General features: G+C 49.5%; 1 protein-coding gene across 2 annotated transcripts in view; it reads right to left on the bottom strand.

The window, feature by feature from the left end:
- Positions 1–16,730, bottom strand: part of COL14A1 (collagen type XIV alpha 1 chain) — a 190,959-nt gene that overhangs the window by 8,483 nt on the left and 165,746 nt on the right. For both annotated transcript variants that reach the window (XM_029063526.2, XM_029063525.2), the window contains exons 43-45: positions 13,301–13,336; positions 12,572–12,638; positions 10,741–10,929 (exon numbers count right to left, since the gene is read on the bottom strand). In XM_029063526.2, coding sequence (XP_028919359.1) covers positions 10,741–10,929; positions 12,572–12,638; positions 13,301–13,336 — 292 coding nt within the window. The remainder of the gene's footprint in view (positions 1–10,740; positions 10,930–12,571; positions 12,639–13,300; positions 13,337–16,730) is intronic.

Here is a 16,730-nt window from a genome sequence, read left to right as displayed (position 1 = left end):
CTCTCCCTCACGGGGCTCACAGTCTCAGTAAGAGGGGCAACAGGTCTTGAATCCTCATTTGACAAAGGAAGCAACTGAGGCACCGAGAAGTTAAGCGACTTGGCCAAGGTCCCACGGCAGGAAATTGGACAGAGCCAGAATTAGAACCCAGGTCCTCCGACTCCCGGGAACGTGGTCTTTCCGCTAGGCCGTGCTGTTCTAGGCCTCGGCCCATGTCTTTTCCACGGAGGACGAGGGAGAAGGGCAAAGCACGGAAAGCTCTGGGGTCAAAAAGATCAGTCCAGCTGTTGGAAATATGTCGTGAGGGCATCTGACCCTTGACTGTTTTATGATGAGCATATGGCAGTATAATCCAGGGGCCATTCAAACAGGCATTATTTCCCAGAATACAGCGCACACACACACATCAAAAATGCCCCATGTTAGTAAACCTCAGGCAATATTTAAGAAATGGAAATCGTCACACACGGCATCTCCTAGGGATCCGCGAGTACTTATCTCATAATGATAATAATGATGGCATTTAAGTGCTTCCTATGTACCAGGTACTATAAACCTCAGGCAATATTCAAGAAATGGAAATTGTCACACACGGGGTCTCCTAGGGATCTGTGAGTGCTTACCTCATAATAATAATAATAATTATGTTTTTAAGTGCTTACTATGTACCAGGAACTATAGTTAGTAACCTCAGGTAATATTTAAGAAATGGAAATTGTCACACACGGGGTCTCCTAGGGATCCGTGAGTGCTTACCTCATAATAATAATAATAATAATAATAATGGTATTTAAGTGCTTACTATGTACCAGGAACTATAGTTAGTAACCTCAGGTAATATTTAAGAAATGGAAATTGTCACACACAGGGTCTCCTAGGGATCCGTGAGTGCTTACCTCATAATAATAATAATAATAATAATGGTATTTAAGTGCTTACTATGTACCAGGAACTATAGTTAGTAACCTCAGGTAATATTTAAGAAATGGAAATTGTCACACACGGGGTCTCCTAGGGATCCGTGAGTGCTTACCCCATAATAACAATAATAATAATAATAATAATGATGGTATTTAAGTGCTTACTATGTACCAGGAACTATAGTTAGTAACCTCAGGTAATATTTAAGAAATGGAAATTGTCACACACGGGGTCTCCTAGGGATCTGAGTACTTACCTCATAATAATAATAATAATGGTATTTAAGTGCTTACTATGTACCAGGTACTATACTAAGGGCTGGGGTGGACACAAGCTCCAGGGCAGACAATGGCACTGGCAGAAGCCTGACATAGCGGGGCTAATGGAGACCCCCCATTTCAATCCTGGGAAACAAGGTGAGAATTCTACGTTCCTCGCACCATCCCTTAGATATTCCCCATCAGAGCCGTCGTGGAAGAGATCGCCGCCCTTTCCCCTTACACCTCAGCATGGCTATGTCTGTGGGTCTCCTCTGTGACACCCCCTGAGGGTAGGGGTCATTGTACTCTCCCAAGGGTTTAGTGCAGGGCTCTGCACTCAGTAGACATTCAGTTGAAGGACTGGCTGACTTTGCACAATGTGTTCTGAGTGGAATCCCCTACCCTTCTTCGTGTGGCAAAGAGAAGCAGCGGTCCTAGGCCTAGGTCCCACGAGTCCTAGGACAAAGGTCAGTAGGGAGGACAGGGAAACCTTCATTCATAGAGGGAAAACAGTTTCCCAGATGCAGAGGGACAGGAATGATGATGAGAGACATTTTTTCCAGAGCGACTTCTCCGGTGTCCTTCCCTTCTTCAGAGTGTCCATTATTTTAGCATTGCACCACTAATTTCTCACTGGGCCCACACGCGTTTCCCGTAAAGGTCACGGTAACGTGAAAATCCGTTCTGTCTGGACACCATGTGTGACGGTCCAACACGCTAGCCCGGCCCGTAAATTAGGATGAAAGGTTCAGAGATTCCTAGAACAGGGAATCTGCTCACTCCTCAGAACTTCTCTGTTGGGTGGGGGGGGGGGGCTCTTTGTCATAGGATGCTAATCAATCACTCACCTGATGACATCAGTTGGGGCCCAGCCGATCACAGGGGAATATCTGAGGAAGGAGGAATGGGCTAAGGAAATGGGAGCAAGAAGCCCCAAGGGCTATGAGGAGAGAGACCAATCCAGGTTAGGAGACGGAAGGGAAGATGCGTTTGCCAGGAAGTTTGCGGGTCGGCAGAGCAAACTTCCAGGGAAGGGTCTCTGGATTGGGAGGCCCTCGGAAGAGTGGTGTTCCCTGGGGTTTCCAGATCGGGACCTAGTTTAAGAATCTTTTGTACCGTACAGTGGCTGTCGAAATCCTTACGCTAATACCGGTTATGCCTGCATAAGAAAAGAGGTCCCTGAGCACAGTGTGTGAGTGAGTGAAGACTCACTACCACAGAGGGAGTGAGCCTTGGCGCTTCTCCAAACCTGATCTGCGAGCTCCTCAGCAAGCAGAACTGGCTAACCGATCCCTAGATGCTTCTCACGCCTCTCAGAGATTCCAAGTCTAGGAGGGATGGGATGGTGACAACTCCTGGGACCATTCTGGGGAGCGCTTGTGTGGGTCCACAAGAAGACCCCTACCCCACTATAAATAGCTGCGGGCATTAGGCCCCTGGAAGCCCGTCAAAGGGCAGGGACCGTCTCTACCTGTCACCGATTTGTACATTCCAAGCGCTTAGTTTAGTGCTCTGCACATAGGGAGCGCTCAATAAATACTATTGAATGAAATAAATACTACTGAATGAATCCCAGCTTTGGGCCTGACCCCCAGCCACTGGAGACGTCAGTGTACAGGCTGTAGTTGCCCCTGAATTGGTTCGTTTAGCCTTCCCCTCCTCCTTTCAAGATGGCCTCTTGTTTGTACCCGGAAGGATATAAGGGAGCGCGTGGCCAACACGCAAGGGGAGAGATGGGTCTTGGTTCCCCTAAAACGCACACCTCTCTCTCATTGAAAATCACAGGGATAAGAATCAGGTCAAAGGAATATAAAATGTCGCAACAGTCTGACTTTTCATTGGAAACTTGGAGACGCTGGGAGAGACTGTGTTTAATTTGGATGATTCAGGCCCACAACAATCCAAGCCGATTCATGTTTTATTTCCCTTCCAATTCCAGTTCCCGAAACCAGCAATTTCACTCGTTACTTTAGCATCCCCTCTGTTTTCCTAGGCAAAAGCCAGTAGTTCTGCTGCCTTCATCCGTGCAAGTGAGTGCTTCAAACCAAGCCCGAAGAGCGGCTGGAACCACTCGGGCCCAGTCTGACTGTGAGAAGCAGCGTGGCTCGGTGGAAAGAGCACGGGCTGGGGAGTCAGAGATCGTGAGTTCAAATCCCGGCTCAGCCACCTGTCAGCTGTGTGACTTTGGGCAAGTCACTTAACATCTCTGTGCCTCAGTTCCCTCATCTGTAAAATGGGGATTAAGACTGTGAGCCCCACGTGGGACAACCTGATCCTTGTATCCTCCCCAGCGCTTAGAACAGTGCTTTGCACATAGTAAGTGCTTAACAAATGCCAACATTATTATCATCTTGCTCCTCTTGCCCTTAAAGGAAGGAAAACAGGAACTGGCCCCTTTGACTGTAAGCTTCCCGAGGGCAGGGACCACCTCTCAATGTTCCAACCGCTCAGCACAAGGCTCAGCACACAGTAGGCACCTAGTACAGTGCTCTCCAAACAGCACATGTTTAAGAAGGATTTACTGATTTATTGATCATCAAACTGAGCTCAATAATTTTTAAATTGGAAAAGAAAAGGAAAGATCCCATTAAACAGTACTCAAACTGCAAGCTTCAACCAAGAGATGCTGAAATCTTGTTTTCAACATTCCAGGCTTGGACAAGCAAATCTCTAGAGAAACAGCGTGGCTCATTGGAAAGAGCCCGGGCATGGGAGTCAGAGGTCGTGGGTTCGAATCCCTGTTCTGCCACTTGTCAGCTGTGTGAATGTGGGCAAGTCACTTCACTTCTCTGTGCCTCAGTTACCTCATCTGTAAAATGGGGATTAACTGTGAGCCTCACGTGGGACAACCTGATTACCCTGTATCTCCCCCAGTGCTTAGAACAGTGCTCTGCACATAGTAAGCGCTTAACAAATACCAACATTATTATTAGCCAAGGGAAAGAAGAAATGGCTCTATACTGGTGCTTTGACCCTACTGGAGGGCATTGTTAATAATTCACTTTGTAGGTTTTTATGATATTTATTAATCAATCGATGGTATTTATTAGGCACTTACTAGGTGCGGAGCAATTAATCATATTCATTGAGCACTTACACTATTCAGAGCACTGTACTAAGCACTTGGAAGAGTACAGTATAACAGAGATGGCATTCAGGTCCCCCTAATAAGCTTACAGTCTAGAGGATTGTACTGAGCTCTTGGCAGAGCATTAGGGTAGATATAAACTGATCAGGTTGAACACAATCCATTTCCTACATGGGGCTCCCACTCTTGAGCCCCATTTTACAGACGAGGGAATTGAGGCCCAGAGAGGTGAAGCGACTTGCCTAAGGTCACATAGCAGACAAGTGGTGCAGCTGAGATTACAACCCAGATTCTTCTGACTCCGAGGTCTCTGGTCTATCCACCAGGCCATGCTGTTCTTTATGTTTGCATGAGGAAAATCTATCTATATCTAGAAAAATGTCCTGGGATGAGCTGGGGGAGGAGGGGAAGGATGCAGGGAGGGAGAGAGAGCACTCTTGCTCTTGTGCTGAATCAATTAATAAATTGCATTTATTTAGTGCTTACTATGTGCAGCAGCCACATTCCCTGTCCTTAAGCCCAGATGACAAGTTGATCAAAACAGTTTCTTTGTTCCAATTTAATATAGGCAGCCTCAGGAAGCAGCTGTCATGGCTAAAATCCCGTGTGTACTCACTCTCTTCAAGGCCCTTCAGCTGTACTATCTCTTCTCTGCCCCAACTAAAGCCCCTCAGGGTGTAGAAAAGGTGAAGATGTCAAACTTAGCATGGGGAGCTGAGCTCGAGATGCCCAAGCCAAGACGGAGGTGGAACTGACAGCTTGCAGCTCCACCACCCCGATCCCACTGGCATCGGATTCCAGGTTTGGCAGCTGCAAATTTACAGACTTCTACCTTATTCCAGATGAGAGGACGAAAGAGAAGAAATGCCATCAAGAGAGGCCGTTTCATATTTGCAGCCTTTGAGTGTCTACTCTAAGCACAGCACGGTGCTCGAGACCAACTGAGCACTGAGTCCTGATAGCTGACTCTCTGCTGAGCACTAAACTAGTGAAAGCAAAAGATCGGGTCCCTGTCAGGAGGAACTTACCATCCTCTCGGTGATGCGAAGTGAAAAATAACGACCATCCGGAGGGCATAAGAACTGGATGTGGAGAGAAATCAACCTTCGCCCGAAACAGAAACTCCTCACTCTTGGCTTCAGAGCTCTCCATCCCCTCGCCCCCTCCTACCTCACCTCCCTTCTCTCTTTCTACCGCCCACCCCGTACGCTCCGCTCCTCTGCCTCTTACCTCCTCACCGTCTCCAATTCGCGCCCGTCCCGCCGATCCCCGGGCCACGTCCTCCCGCTGTCCCGGAACGCCCTCCCTCCTCACCTCCGCCAAACTAACTCTCTTCCCCTCTTCAAAGCCCTACTGAGAGCTCACCTCCTCCAGGAGGCCTTCCCAGACGGAGCCTCCCCTTTCCCTCCGCTCCTCCTCCCCTCCTCTTCCTCCCTCTCTCGCCCTCTGCTCTTCCCTCTTCCCCTCCCCTCAGCACTGTGCATATTTGTATATATTAATTACCCTATTTATTTTGTTAATGAGGTGTATATCTCCATGATTCTATTTATCTTGATGATGCTTTGTTTTGTTTTGCTTTGCTTCTGTCTCCCACGTTTAGACTGTGAGCCCGTCACTGGGCAGGGATTTTCTCTATCTGTTGCCGAATTGTCCATTCCAAGCGCTTAGTACAGTGCTCTGCACATAGTAAGTGCTCAATAAATACTATTGGATGAATGAATGAATGAAATGCAACCGCAAGGAGGAAAATCTGCAGGGATAGCACTACCCAGGACTGTCTTCCCTGCGCTAGATCCAATATCCCCAGTGGGAATTTAGTCAGAGGAGAGACTCTGCCAGGAAGCTATGAATTCTCTGGCGGTCGTCCCTCGGGGGCTGCCAGAAACATTTACTCAGATTTTAAGATTGTCCTCCAGCTGCTGGATCCAGCGAGTCGCGTCGACTGCCCAGTCTCTGCTCTGCTGCTCCTTGTCACCATTCATCCATCCAATCGTATTTAAGAAGCGCTTACTGTGTACAGAGCACTGTACTAAGCGCTTGGGAAAGTACAATGCAACAATAAACGGTGACAATCCCTGCCCACGACGGATTGGAGTCTGCCGAGGTGAGAGACTCCGTTTCTTCGTTCAGAGGCCGCTGTGGAAGCCTCGGAGCTATTCGGGCCCATCGGTTGATGGTATCTGAGCGCTGACTGTGTGCAGAGCACTGTGATTTGGAGAGTACAATACAGCAGAGTGGCTTGGCATGATCCCTGCCCTTTAGAAGGTTACAGTCTTGATCATAGACCGTGCCCTCTGGCCCTGCCAGCTGTCTCTCAGCAAAAATGTCCCCAAGCACATGTCCCGCTGCTGTCGGATCTACTTTCCTCTCCCTAGGCGTTGGTGTCGGAACAATGCTCACCCTGAATGGCCACGGGGACCAGAAAAGGTGTGCTGCTGGATTTCTTGGGTACAGGCTGCAAGACAGAAACCCTCTGATACAATCTCCCTGAGCAGCGCGGCTTAATGGAAAGAGCACGGGCTTGGGAGTCAAGAGGAGGTGGGTTCTAACCCCGGCTCCGTCACTTGTCTGCTGTGTGACCTGGAGTGAGTCACTTACCTTCTCTGTGCCTCAGTTACTTCATCTGTAAAATGGGGATTAAAAGTGTGAGCCCCATATGGGACAACCTAATTAACCTGTATCTACCCCAGCAGCTTAGAACAGTGGTTGGAACATAGTAAGCGCTTACCAAATACCGTTGTTATTATTATTATTACTACCATCGGCATTATTGCCTAGGGAAGCTAGTGTTGGGAAACCTCTTCGGTCTTGGGGTCCATTTCCGACCTTGGCCTCACCAGGACATGAACTTTGGGGAAAGTGGTAGAACCAGCTCCACTCCCCACTCTCAACCTTCAAAGCGTTTGGGCCAACGCTTGATGATTTTTGCTTCAGTATCCGCCGGTGTGGCACGATCCCGGGGTTGTTCTACCTCCTCCAGCAGGCCCCCTTCCCCCTCTCAGGGTCTGGAGCCATGGCCCATTGTACCACGTTCCCATGATGCCCTGCTTAGGTCTGCCCTCCTCCTATTCTCTCTCCCGGCTTCTCTCGGCAGCCTCTGTTTCTATTGCGCAGAACCTACTGCGTCACTTCTCCACTTCAGTTATGGTCAGAGGACACGTGAGGAGCTCCAATTTCCCCGATGATTTGTCTGTCAGGGTAGTTAACAAGCATGATGATGATGTGACAAGTGATTGAATACCAACGATGGTGGGATTGCCCCATCTGCAACTCAGCCCGGCTAGTCATCGGCGCATCATACAACGTATGGGAAATCCAAAATGGGAAAAATTCAACCCACTCCGTGGTCCTAAACACACTCAAAATTTGAGATTTCCTTTCCATTTTACTTCTTGAAGGGACCAGATCACAAAGTCTCCTGGAAATCCACTGCCTCAGGAGGCCTTTCCCAACCGATTTCAATGACCCCTGGTCTTGTCAACCCAACAGCCGTCCTTAGCACTTGTGAATGGACATAACTGGAGCTACGCCATCAATCCCTTCGTTCGGTCATTTTGTCACCTATTACCGTCACCACTTGTATCTAGGTTTTCGCTCCTGCTCCCCCTGGGGACATACATTTTGTGGTCACCCATCTCTCTTTTTTTATGGTATTTGTTAAGCGCCTTCTATGGTCCAGGTATAGCTCTGAGCACTGGGGTAGATACAAGGTAATCGGGTTGGACACAGTCCACGTCCTACATGGACCTCACAGTCTTAATCCCCATTTTACAGATGAGGTAACAGGTCCAGAGAAGTGAAGTGACTTGCCCAAGATCACACAGCAGACAAGTGGCAGAACTGGGTTTAGAACCCAGGTCCTTCTGCCTCCCAGGACCATGCTCTATCCACTAGGCAACACTGTTTCCCTTCTCTCTCTTTGGGTCGAAGCTCCCTAAGGACTGCAGAGCATACCCGGGACATCTTCTGGATTGAGATCAGAGCGAACCTCTGACTTCTGCTGAACTCTTTCAAGTAGAACACTCCGCACTCATCAGGGGCCCAGCCCAGTGCCCTGCACACAGCAGGGAACCAAAAAGTATCGAGAATGAACGTGTCTTTTCGAAGTAGTTTCCTCTAAAACTGCAACTTGGGTCCTTCCCTATGTATCAGTGGAGCAAGAGATTGTGGACAAATCAGCAGAACAAAACCCCAAATGCAGCAATTAGTTAACTGGCTGAGAGCCAGTCTCTTCTGAATGAATACAGTTTTGATCGCATTATTTTAGGACTCGGTCCCCAGTTCCTCACCCCCAGGCCCAGGCTTGACAAAATTCCAGACAGATCAATTTCTTAGATCTGAACCTACTCACCGCATAGACAAATGAAGAGGGGGGTGGAAAAAACAGATTTCCTGTCAAAGCCTTGCAGCGACCCATCCGTGCCAGAAAAGGAAACCCAAATTCACCAGGAGGGTTCTCTCTGAAAGACCTCACTCAATAAGCCTTGAGATGGGGATCAATCTCTTGGACTATGCCAGTCGAGATACCCAGAGACCCTACGAAGAATCGCGCCGCCTTTCTTTCCCTGCAGTTCAGGGGGCCGGGATGGAGAGGAGAGGGAGCAGTTCCAGAAAACCCAGGCAGCTGCGAGAAGGGAGGTGGGTCCCTCAGCCAGTGCACGGTTGGGAGACAAATATCTGCAGACGTTTTGGGTTGATCAGAAATGCTTACTGAAGCCCCGTCTCCTAACTCCACTCCTAGCAACCATAGGGAGGGAGAGAAGCCACGCAAACAGAGCTGGGCGAGGAAGGAGACGAGCGGAAAAATGATAGGTGGAGTTTGGTACAGACGTCTGTTGCTGGCAGGACATTTCTGGTATTTTCAGCTCAGAGCTCCCGAACGAAGAGATGGCTAGCTAAAGGCAGCTGGCTTCCGCCACCAAAATTAGGAATGAGACATCCTTAATTCTGGAGCCCTTCTCTCCTTCTTGCCCTGAGCCGGTCTGGGGTCAAGATGGTTCACTCTAGAGTTCCTACAGACCCATGGCAGTCACGAAGGCCTTCTTCAGGTCAAATGAGCTCTACGTCCGCCTAGTCCCTCGTGACATGACCGGGCTTCTCCGAGAACATTTCTTCTTTTTGCCTGTTCTCTGGTTTGTTTTCTGAGGGTCCGCCATTTCAGTCAATCAGGCAAACAAGGAATGGTACTTATGGCGCATCTGCGGTGTATAGTGCTCTGTACTGAGCACTTCAGTCTATCCGTCATCTCACCTGGTCTTCCCATCCTCTTCCCTTCCCTGAGTCCCCTCTTTCAATTTCCCCCGACAAAGCTGACCCAGCCTGCTAAAGCCTTCAGCCTGGACTACCTAGAGAAGCAGCGTGGCTCAGTGGAACGAGCCCGGGCTTTGGAGTCAGAGGTCATGGGTTCGAATCCCGGCTCCACCACTTGGCAGCTGTGTGACTGTGGGCAAGTCACTTCACTTCTCTGGGCCTCAGTTACCTCATCTGTAAAATGGGGGTTAAGACTGCGAGCCCCACAACCTGATTCCCTTGTGTCTACCCCAGCGCTCAGAACAGTGCTCTGCACATAGTAAGCGCTTCACAAATACCGACTTTATTACCTCAGACCAGAGGAGTCTGCCAGGACCAGGGTCACATGCTGGTGTCAGCCCAGCACCAACCTGGGTCTGGGAGCGTATGTAGTCTTTGGTCTCATTCATTCTCTGCCCCTAATGCCCTCAAGCTCTCGGAAGGCCCTAGCAGAGACCGAGTCCTGTTAGCGGCTGGCAAGCCCAGGCCCGGGTAGCAGATGTAAATCCTGGGTCACCAGCGCTGCCCAGAATGCGTGACTCTCCATCATGTACAAGCATTGACTTGTACTCTCCCAAGTGCTTAGTACAGCGCTCTGCACACACAGTAAGCGCTCAGTAAGTATGACTGATTGACTGACTCAAGGAGACCCCTCAGCGTGTGAACAAATATGGTCCCCTGCCGTGTCTCTGATTGAAAATCCCACTCGACCAACATCCCCCCGTCCACCCAAGCCAGGAACTCAGGGTTGGGGAAACCCACACAATCGCGCTCACCTTCTGGGGAAACCATAACCACTCTTGACCTAATGCCATCCTTTCAGAGACGGAACAGTAACCACCACCACCACCACAAGAATCACAACAGTGATAATCCTTTGAATGCGCAGCACTCGACAGCATTTTCCACCCACGATCTCATTCTATCCTCCCGGCCTCAGAGGCGGGGATTATTATCCCCATTTCACAGATGAGGAAACTGAGACCTCGTAGAAGTCAAGTGACTCATCGAAGGCCTCCCGGAGGCTCAGAGAAGAGTCGGGAAGGGTCAGAGGACCGCCGGCCCTGTTTCTGTCTTTCCTCAAGGCCACGCCATCCCGGGAGAGGTCCGGAACCAGGAGGTCCAAAAGGAGGCGTGATGCTGGACTGTTTAGTCCCAGAGAGGTCCTTCGAGCAAACTCACCTCTCTCACCCGGCGTGCCCGGTGTCCCTTGGTTTCCTGGGAATCCCGGCGGCCCCGGGGGTCCCTGCTCCCCGGGGGGACCAGGAGAACCCTGTCTCCCCGGCTCCCCGGGAGGCCCTGGAACAGCCCGGCCTGACTCAGATGGACTTGGAATCTGGTTCAGGAGAGAGCTGTATCTGGCCATGTGACCTGCATTAAAAAAGACGGAAAAGTCACCCAATCTGTTAGCAATTGGCAAAGGAAAGGCATTTTCAGACTAAAATGTTGGCGATGAACGCTCGGGCCTGTCCAAGTTGTCCAGGGAGGCAAAAATGGGAAGCCTCTGAGACTTTCCTCCGGCTTATGAGCAGTGTGGGCTTTGGGTCTTTAACCCTAGAGTTCCTGGAGTCCACCCTGACCGAGGCCAACTTGGTGCTCACCATCCCAACGGACACGACCGAACGGAAGGCTTTCCACAGTCACAGAGCAGCTGGCACCTGAACCTCAGCCCCCGGAGCCCGTCTTCAGATGGCTCGAGTCTCCTTCCGCCGCCCCACGATTCCCAGGGTTACGCCACTTCTCCTGAAGACCCCGTTCCAGCCGTCCTGCCACGGCCCCTCCCCTCCAGAGGTCCGAGAGCGGGATCCGTGGCTCGACGGGGCGGCAGCCATTCTTCCACCACCCAGGACCACCCAATCTGGTTACCTCTGAAGAGCGATTAGACTGGAAACGGTCCGTGCTCAGAGTTCCCGTCTCCTCCCATTCCGCAGAAGGATTGATGATCTGCTTCATCAATTCCTCCTCTCAAGCTAAGTGGCAAAGAGAGGTGTATTGCCCTGTCTCTTAGGGCACCCAAAGTCACTGGGTTCCTGTGTCAGCACCCTGAGATTTTCAGCATCCTCTAAGCACTTCAGCAAAAATTTAAGCTGCATTCTTTGGGCTGGGGGGGCAGGGAATGTATTCTGAATACCAAAGCCACCGTACTACCTTGGTCTTCCACCCTTACATGTTCCAGGATCGATGTACAACATCACCTTGGATCTGTTCAGAACTTTTGTTTTTCCAAAGCGCTTTCGCCACAGCATGAGATCATTTTGTCCTCAGAACCTCCCATGAGGTAGGGAGAGGCAGGAATCATAATTCCTGTTTAGCAGATGAGGAAACTGAGGCCAGAGAGGTTAAGTACCCTCTCTGAAGTCATTTAGTAGGTCAGAGGTAGACCTGAGACAAAAATACGGGTCTCCCAACTCCCAGATCACTGCTCTTGCCACTAGTTTAAGATGAAGTTTGTTGAGGGCAGGGAACCAAGCACTTAGTAGTAATAATAATAATGATGGTATTTCTTAAGTGCTCACTATGTGCCAGGCACTGTACTAAGCGCTGGAGTGGATAGAAGCAGATCAGGTTGGACAGAGTCCCTGTCCCATGTGAGGCTCGCAGTCTCAATCTCCATTTTCCTGAGGAGGTGACTGAGGGAAGTGAAACGACTCGGCCAAGGTCACACAGCAGACAAGTGGCGGATCCGAGATTAGAACGCACGACTTTCCGACTCCCAGGCCAGTGTTCTATCCACTAAGCCCCTCTGCTTCTCGGTAATCTGTGCTCAGTGCTCTGCACACAGTAAGTGCTCAATAAATACAATTGATTGATTGATGAAACGCAGCTGGCCCATCCCGGAGGCACCGTGCCAGAGCAAGATGACTACGCTTGGGAGAGACGAGCCCATTGAGCCGGATCCCAACACCGCACGAGTTTCTTGGGAAAATATCTCCCAGAAGTATTGTTCTTCCAGGAAGCGGTCCCCGAACTCCCAGCCAAAACAGGAACATAATCCCCGATTCTCAGGACTTACTCTGGATGAGCTGTTCGCACACTTGTCGAGCTACTGCCCGGACCATGGCTTGAGACTGCAGGTCCCCCTGCAGGAGAGGAAACCGTTCAGCTGTCATTTAACGCAGACCCTAGGCTCCCTTATCCCTTCCCCGAGATAGGTTCTCAGCAGAAAGTTCTTATGACTTGTCCTCACTTCTTCCTTCTACCATAGAACAGCTTCACATCGATTGGGAGAGGTGGGTAGGGTCAGGGGTGGGGAAGAGATATCTGACCCGGGAACATCCCGTGTTTAAAATGTCCCGACAGCTACGCTCAGCCCCCAACGTCCACCTAGGAGAAAAACCTGACCCTCCTCCTCCTTCCCCACCCCTTCTCAGGGTTCGGGCGTCCGAGTTTGACTGTCTCCATTCTGGCCGGTTGTAGCACTTACAAAAAAGATGGCATCTGAAACCGTTCCTCTCAGAAGAAGGTCAGAAGAGGCTTTAATTCAAACACAAAATTGGTGGACCATTTCCTGGGCCTGGGCCAGAGCCACAGCCCGCTCCTGTCCCTTTCTGGGATGGAGAAAACCCAAAAGGACAAGGAGTCTGAGCTTCCCTCTGTCAGAGGAAGTGTTGGGAGATGTTATCACGCATAAAAAGATGTTGGAACAGTTGGGGCTTCCTTAGCCAACTAGGAAATCAGGATCACGGGGACTTTAATGACCCTTCCCTCCACCTCCAAACAAAAATGGTTGATGGCTACTTACTCGCTCGCCTCTTTCTCCCTTTGCTCCAGGAAGGCCCTGCAGTAAGAGAAAAATTCCCAGCTGGATTCCTTCATGGTCATGTCACCGTAACACCCTGCTGCCTCCACTTCCCTTCCCCACTCTCCCCTTAGTCTCTGACACCTTGAAATTTAGCTCAGGGCTCGCCCCAGGAACAGTGCTGCCAAGGACGGCAATCGACGCTCTTTGTTCTAGACAAAATACACCGTCTTCTCTCTGGTCCCAGACTAGCTAGGACCTTGAGGATGTCCAGAATTAGCAGGTCTGGAGAAAGAAGGGAACCAACCGAGGGAACAGGGGAGGAGTTGCCAGAACTTTAGACCAGACCCCTGATGATGGTGGTGTTTAAGCGCTTAATCTGTGTCAAGCACTAAGTGCTGGGGTAGATATGAGCTAATCAGGTCGGACGTAGTTCCTGTCCCACAAGGGGCTCACTGTCTTAATCCCCATTTTCCAGATGAGGGAACTGAGGCGCAGAGAAGTTAAGTTCACACAGCACTTAAGGTCACACAGCAGACAAGTGGCAGAGCCGGAAATAGACACATCTCCTCCAAGAGGCCTTCCCCAGTTAAGCCCCTTTTTCCCCTGCTGGTTCTCCCTTCTGCATCGTCTATGCCCTTCGGACATTTGGCATTCAACCCCACAGCATTTATGCATATCTTTAAGTATATATTATAAATTACTTATTTATTCGTATTAATGTCTGTCTCCCTTTCTGGACCGTAAGCCAGTGGTGGGCGCGGTGTGTCTGCTAATGCCGCTGTATTGTTCTGTTAAGTGAAAGAGCGTTAAATGAAGTATAAATTTCCGAAGAAAATACTGTAGGGCCTAATGTGCTTGCCAGATCCCCCAGATTGACCAAATATCAAAAATATATTTTAAGGTTATTAAGAACACAATAAATTTGGTTGATGATGATCTAATAGTTATGTAACTAGGTACCAATAATAGAATGAGCAAAATTAGTTTTTTTCATGCCTCTGTAATAATAATAATAATATTGATGAAGTGTTAAGTAGGTGCTAATGTACTTCCCTGAGGGCTGGGGTAGTTACAAAGAAAATCAGACTGGACAGGAACATGTCTGTTCAGCCAAAGAAGGTACTTGTGTTAAAAAAAAAAATGGAAAAACAACTATGCTAAATAGATCTGCCATTATGTAATGCTAAGTTGAAAGGAGCTTTTCTTACTCTATTCAAATCAGGGGAAATGCTTCAAAGGTTGAAGGAGGAGAGCAAAGGAGTTTTTAAGACAAGGTAAATTTTCAGTGGAATCTAAAAGAGAGCACTGGAAAAACTACTAAAGTATTAAGGCAAAGAAGCCTTAAAAATAGATGTTATGACTGGGATTGACTGTTTATCATTGTTTTCTCATTACGCCCCTTAGCTAAGCCATGTATGCAGAGGGGATGTGACTGATTTACTTATCTTGAATTCTATCGTATTCAGTCCGGCATTTAGCACAGCACAAGCAGTGACCCACATTAAACCCTTAATGAAGCTTATAACTAAGGGGCTCCGAAGCTAGGACAGTGTTTACGTTAGAGGATGTTCAGCAGAGTAGAACACAGCAAAGAGGCTCAGAAGTTACAACGGCAAAATCTCCAAATGAGCCATTTTTCAAGTCCTGATGATAGAAACATCTTCATCGCAGGCCAATCTTCATCACAGGCAAGAGCAGCGTCCAGCTGGCGGAGACCACTGATCTTATCCGGATCAAATTTTCCCTTGGGTCCTTAACGTCCCACAACCCACTGACACACGTGCACATGTTCCTTTTGCCGTAGGCAAGCAGTCACCAACTGTGCCTCTGCTTCCCTCCTGCTCACACTGTACGTGCAATTTATGCCCGCTGGTCTCCTCCTGCCGAAAAGCCGTACATCCCTAAAGGCCGGGAACCTTCTACTTCATGTTCTCGACCGCCCAAATGCAACCATCTGCATGCAGGAGGTGCTGCAAGCTTGTTGCGGGCAGGGAATGTGTCTGTTATTGTTATATTGCACTCTGCCAAGCTCTTAGTACAGTGGACTACACACAGTAAGAGCTCAATAAATACTACTAACTGAATGACGGGCTTATTTCTAATTCTCTTGCCTAATTTTTCATTTTTTTAATAGTATCTGTTAAGCGCTTATTGTGTGCCAAACACTGTTTTAAGCACTGAGGTAGAAACTAGATACTCAGGTTGGACACAGTCACTGTCCCACAGAGGGCTCAAGTAGGAGGGAGTGGAATTTATTGCCCGTTTTATAGATGAGGAAACTGAGGCCCAAGAGAATAATAATAATGATGATGGTAATTGTTAAGCGCTTACTATTAAAGGCACTGTTAAAAGTGCCGGTTAAGTGATATGCCCAAGGTCACACAAGCAGACGAGCGGCAGAGCTGGGATTAGAACCCAGGTCCTCTGATTCCTAACCCTGTGCTCTATCCACTAGGGCAAGCTGCTTCTCCTTTTCATCGCCTGAGTTACTGAGGAGCGTGAACGAGGTGGATGGAAATGACGCCGAACTGAGAAAATCTGCCATCATTTCCACATCCGGTCAGGAGGGCATTGGGCCGGGCCAGCTCCAGGCAACTTCCAGCCCAGAAAGGGCAACGCTTTTCATCCACTCGGGAAATCCAGAGGAGGGTCACTGTGCTGCGCTTCGGGGACGTGGAAATGTCTCTCTCCGCGTGGCAGTGGGGCAAGGAAGGAAAGGTCAACAAGAGATCGATCGCCCAGTGCAGTTGCTGGGCCCCATGAGGAATCCATCCTCCCTTCACCATCCCCCTGTCCACCACCCTACCCCACCACTGGCCCTGGCCCAGTTCCTTTGATGCTGTGGAATGAAACAAAATAAACAATTCCTCCACAGCGAGGTGATTATGCGCAGCCCCTCCAAAGGGTGCTTTAAGGAAAACACTCGTATTTCTGGCAGCTGCCTAGCAGGCCGGGGAAAGGGGCCTCATCCCCTTTGATTTTTATTTTCATTTTTTTTTTAAAAAAAAAAAGAAAAATTGGCCGACTGAAGGCGAGAAAAAGGTTTCATTTAAACGGGGCATCTGCAGGACTGACCGCTCCTGACTGCACTCCCAACACGGGGGCCCACGGGGAGGTGGGGGTGGCCGCGGTCGGCCGGTAGGGGCTCAGGAAGGGCGCGTGCCACTGTGACTTCCCGCCTCTTTCCCACTTCACTTCCGAGACGGGATGTCGAGGGTAATCTGAGACGGGGTTTTGGAAGCCGACTGGGAGACGTAAAAATGATGATGGCGTTTGTTAAGCTCGTTGTGGCCAGGGAATGTGTCTGCTAATTGTTGTACGGCACTCTCCCGAGAGCTCAGTACAGTGCTCTGCACACAGTAAGTGCTCAATAAGTACGATTGAATGAATGAAGTGCTTACTATGTGTCAAACACTGTTCTAAGTGCTGT

Source organism: Ornithorhynchus anatinus, chromosome 4 (genome assembly GCF_004115215.2).
Source record: "Ornithorhynchus anatinus isolate Pmale09 chromosome 4, mOrnAna1.pri.v4, whole genome shotgun sequence".
Classification (NCBI taxonomy): Eukaryota; Metazoa; Chordata; class Mammalia; order Monotremata; family Ornithorhynchidae; genus Ornithorhynchus; species Ornithorhynchus anatinus.
The sequence above is the reverse complement of the archived record's forward strand: the minus strand, read 5'-3'. Positions and strand labels throughout refer to the sequence as shown.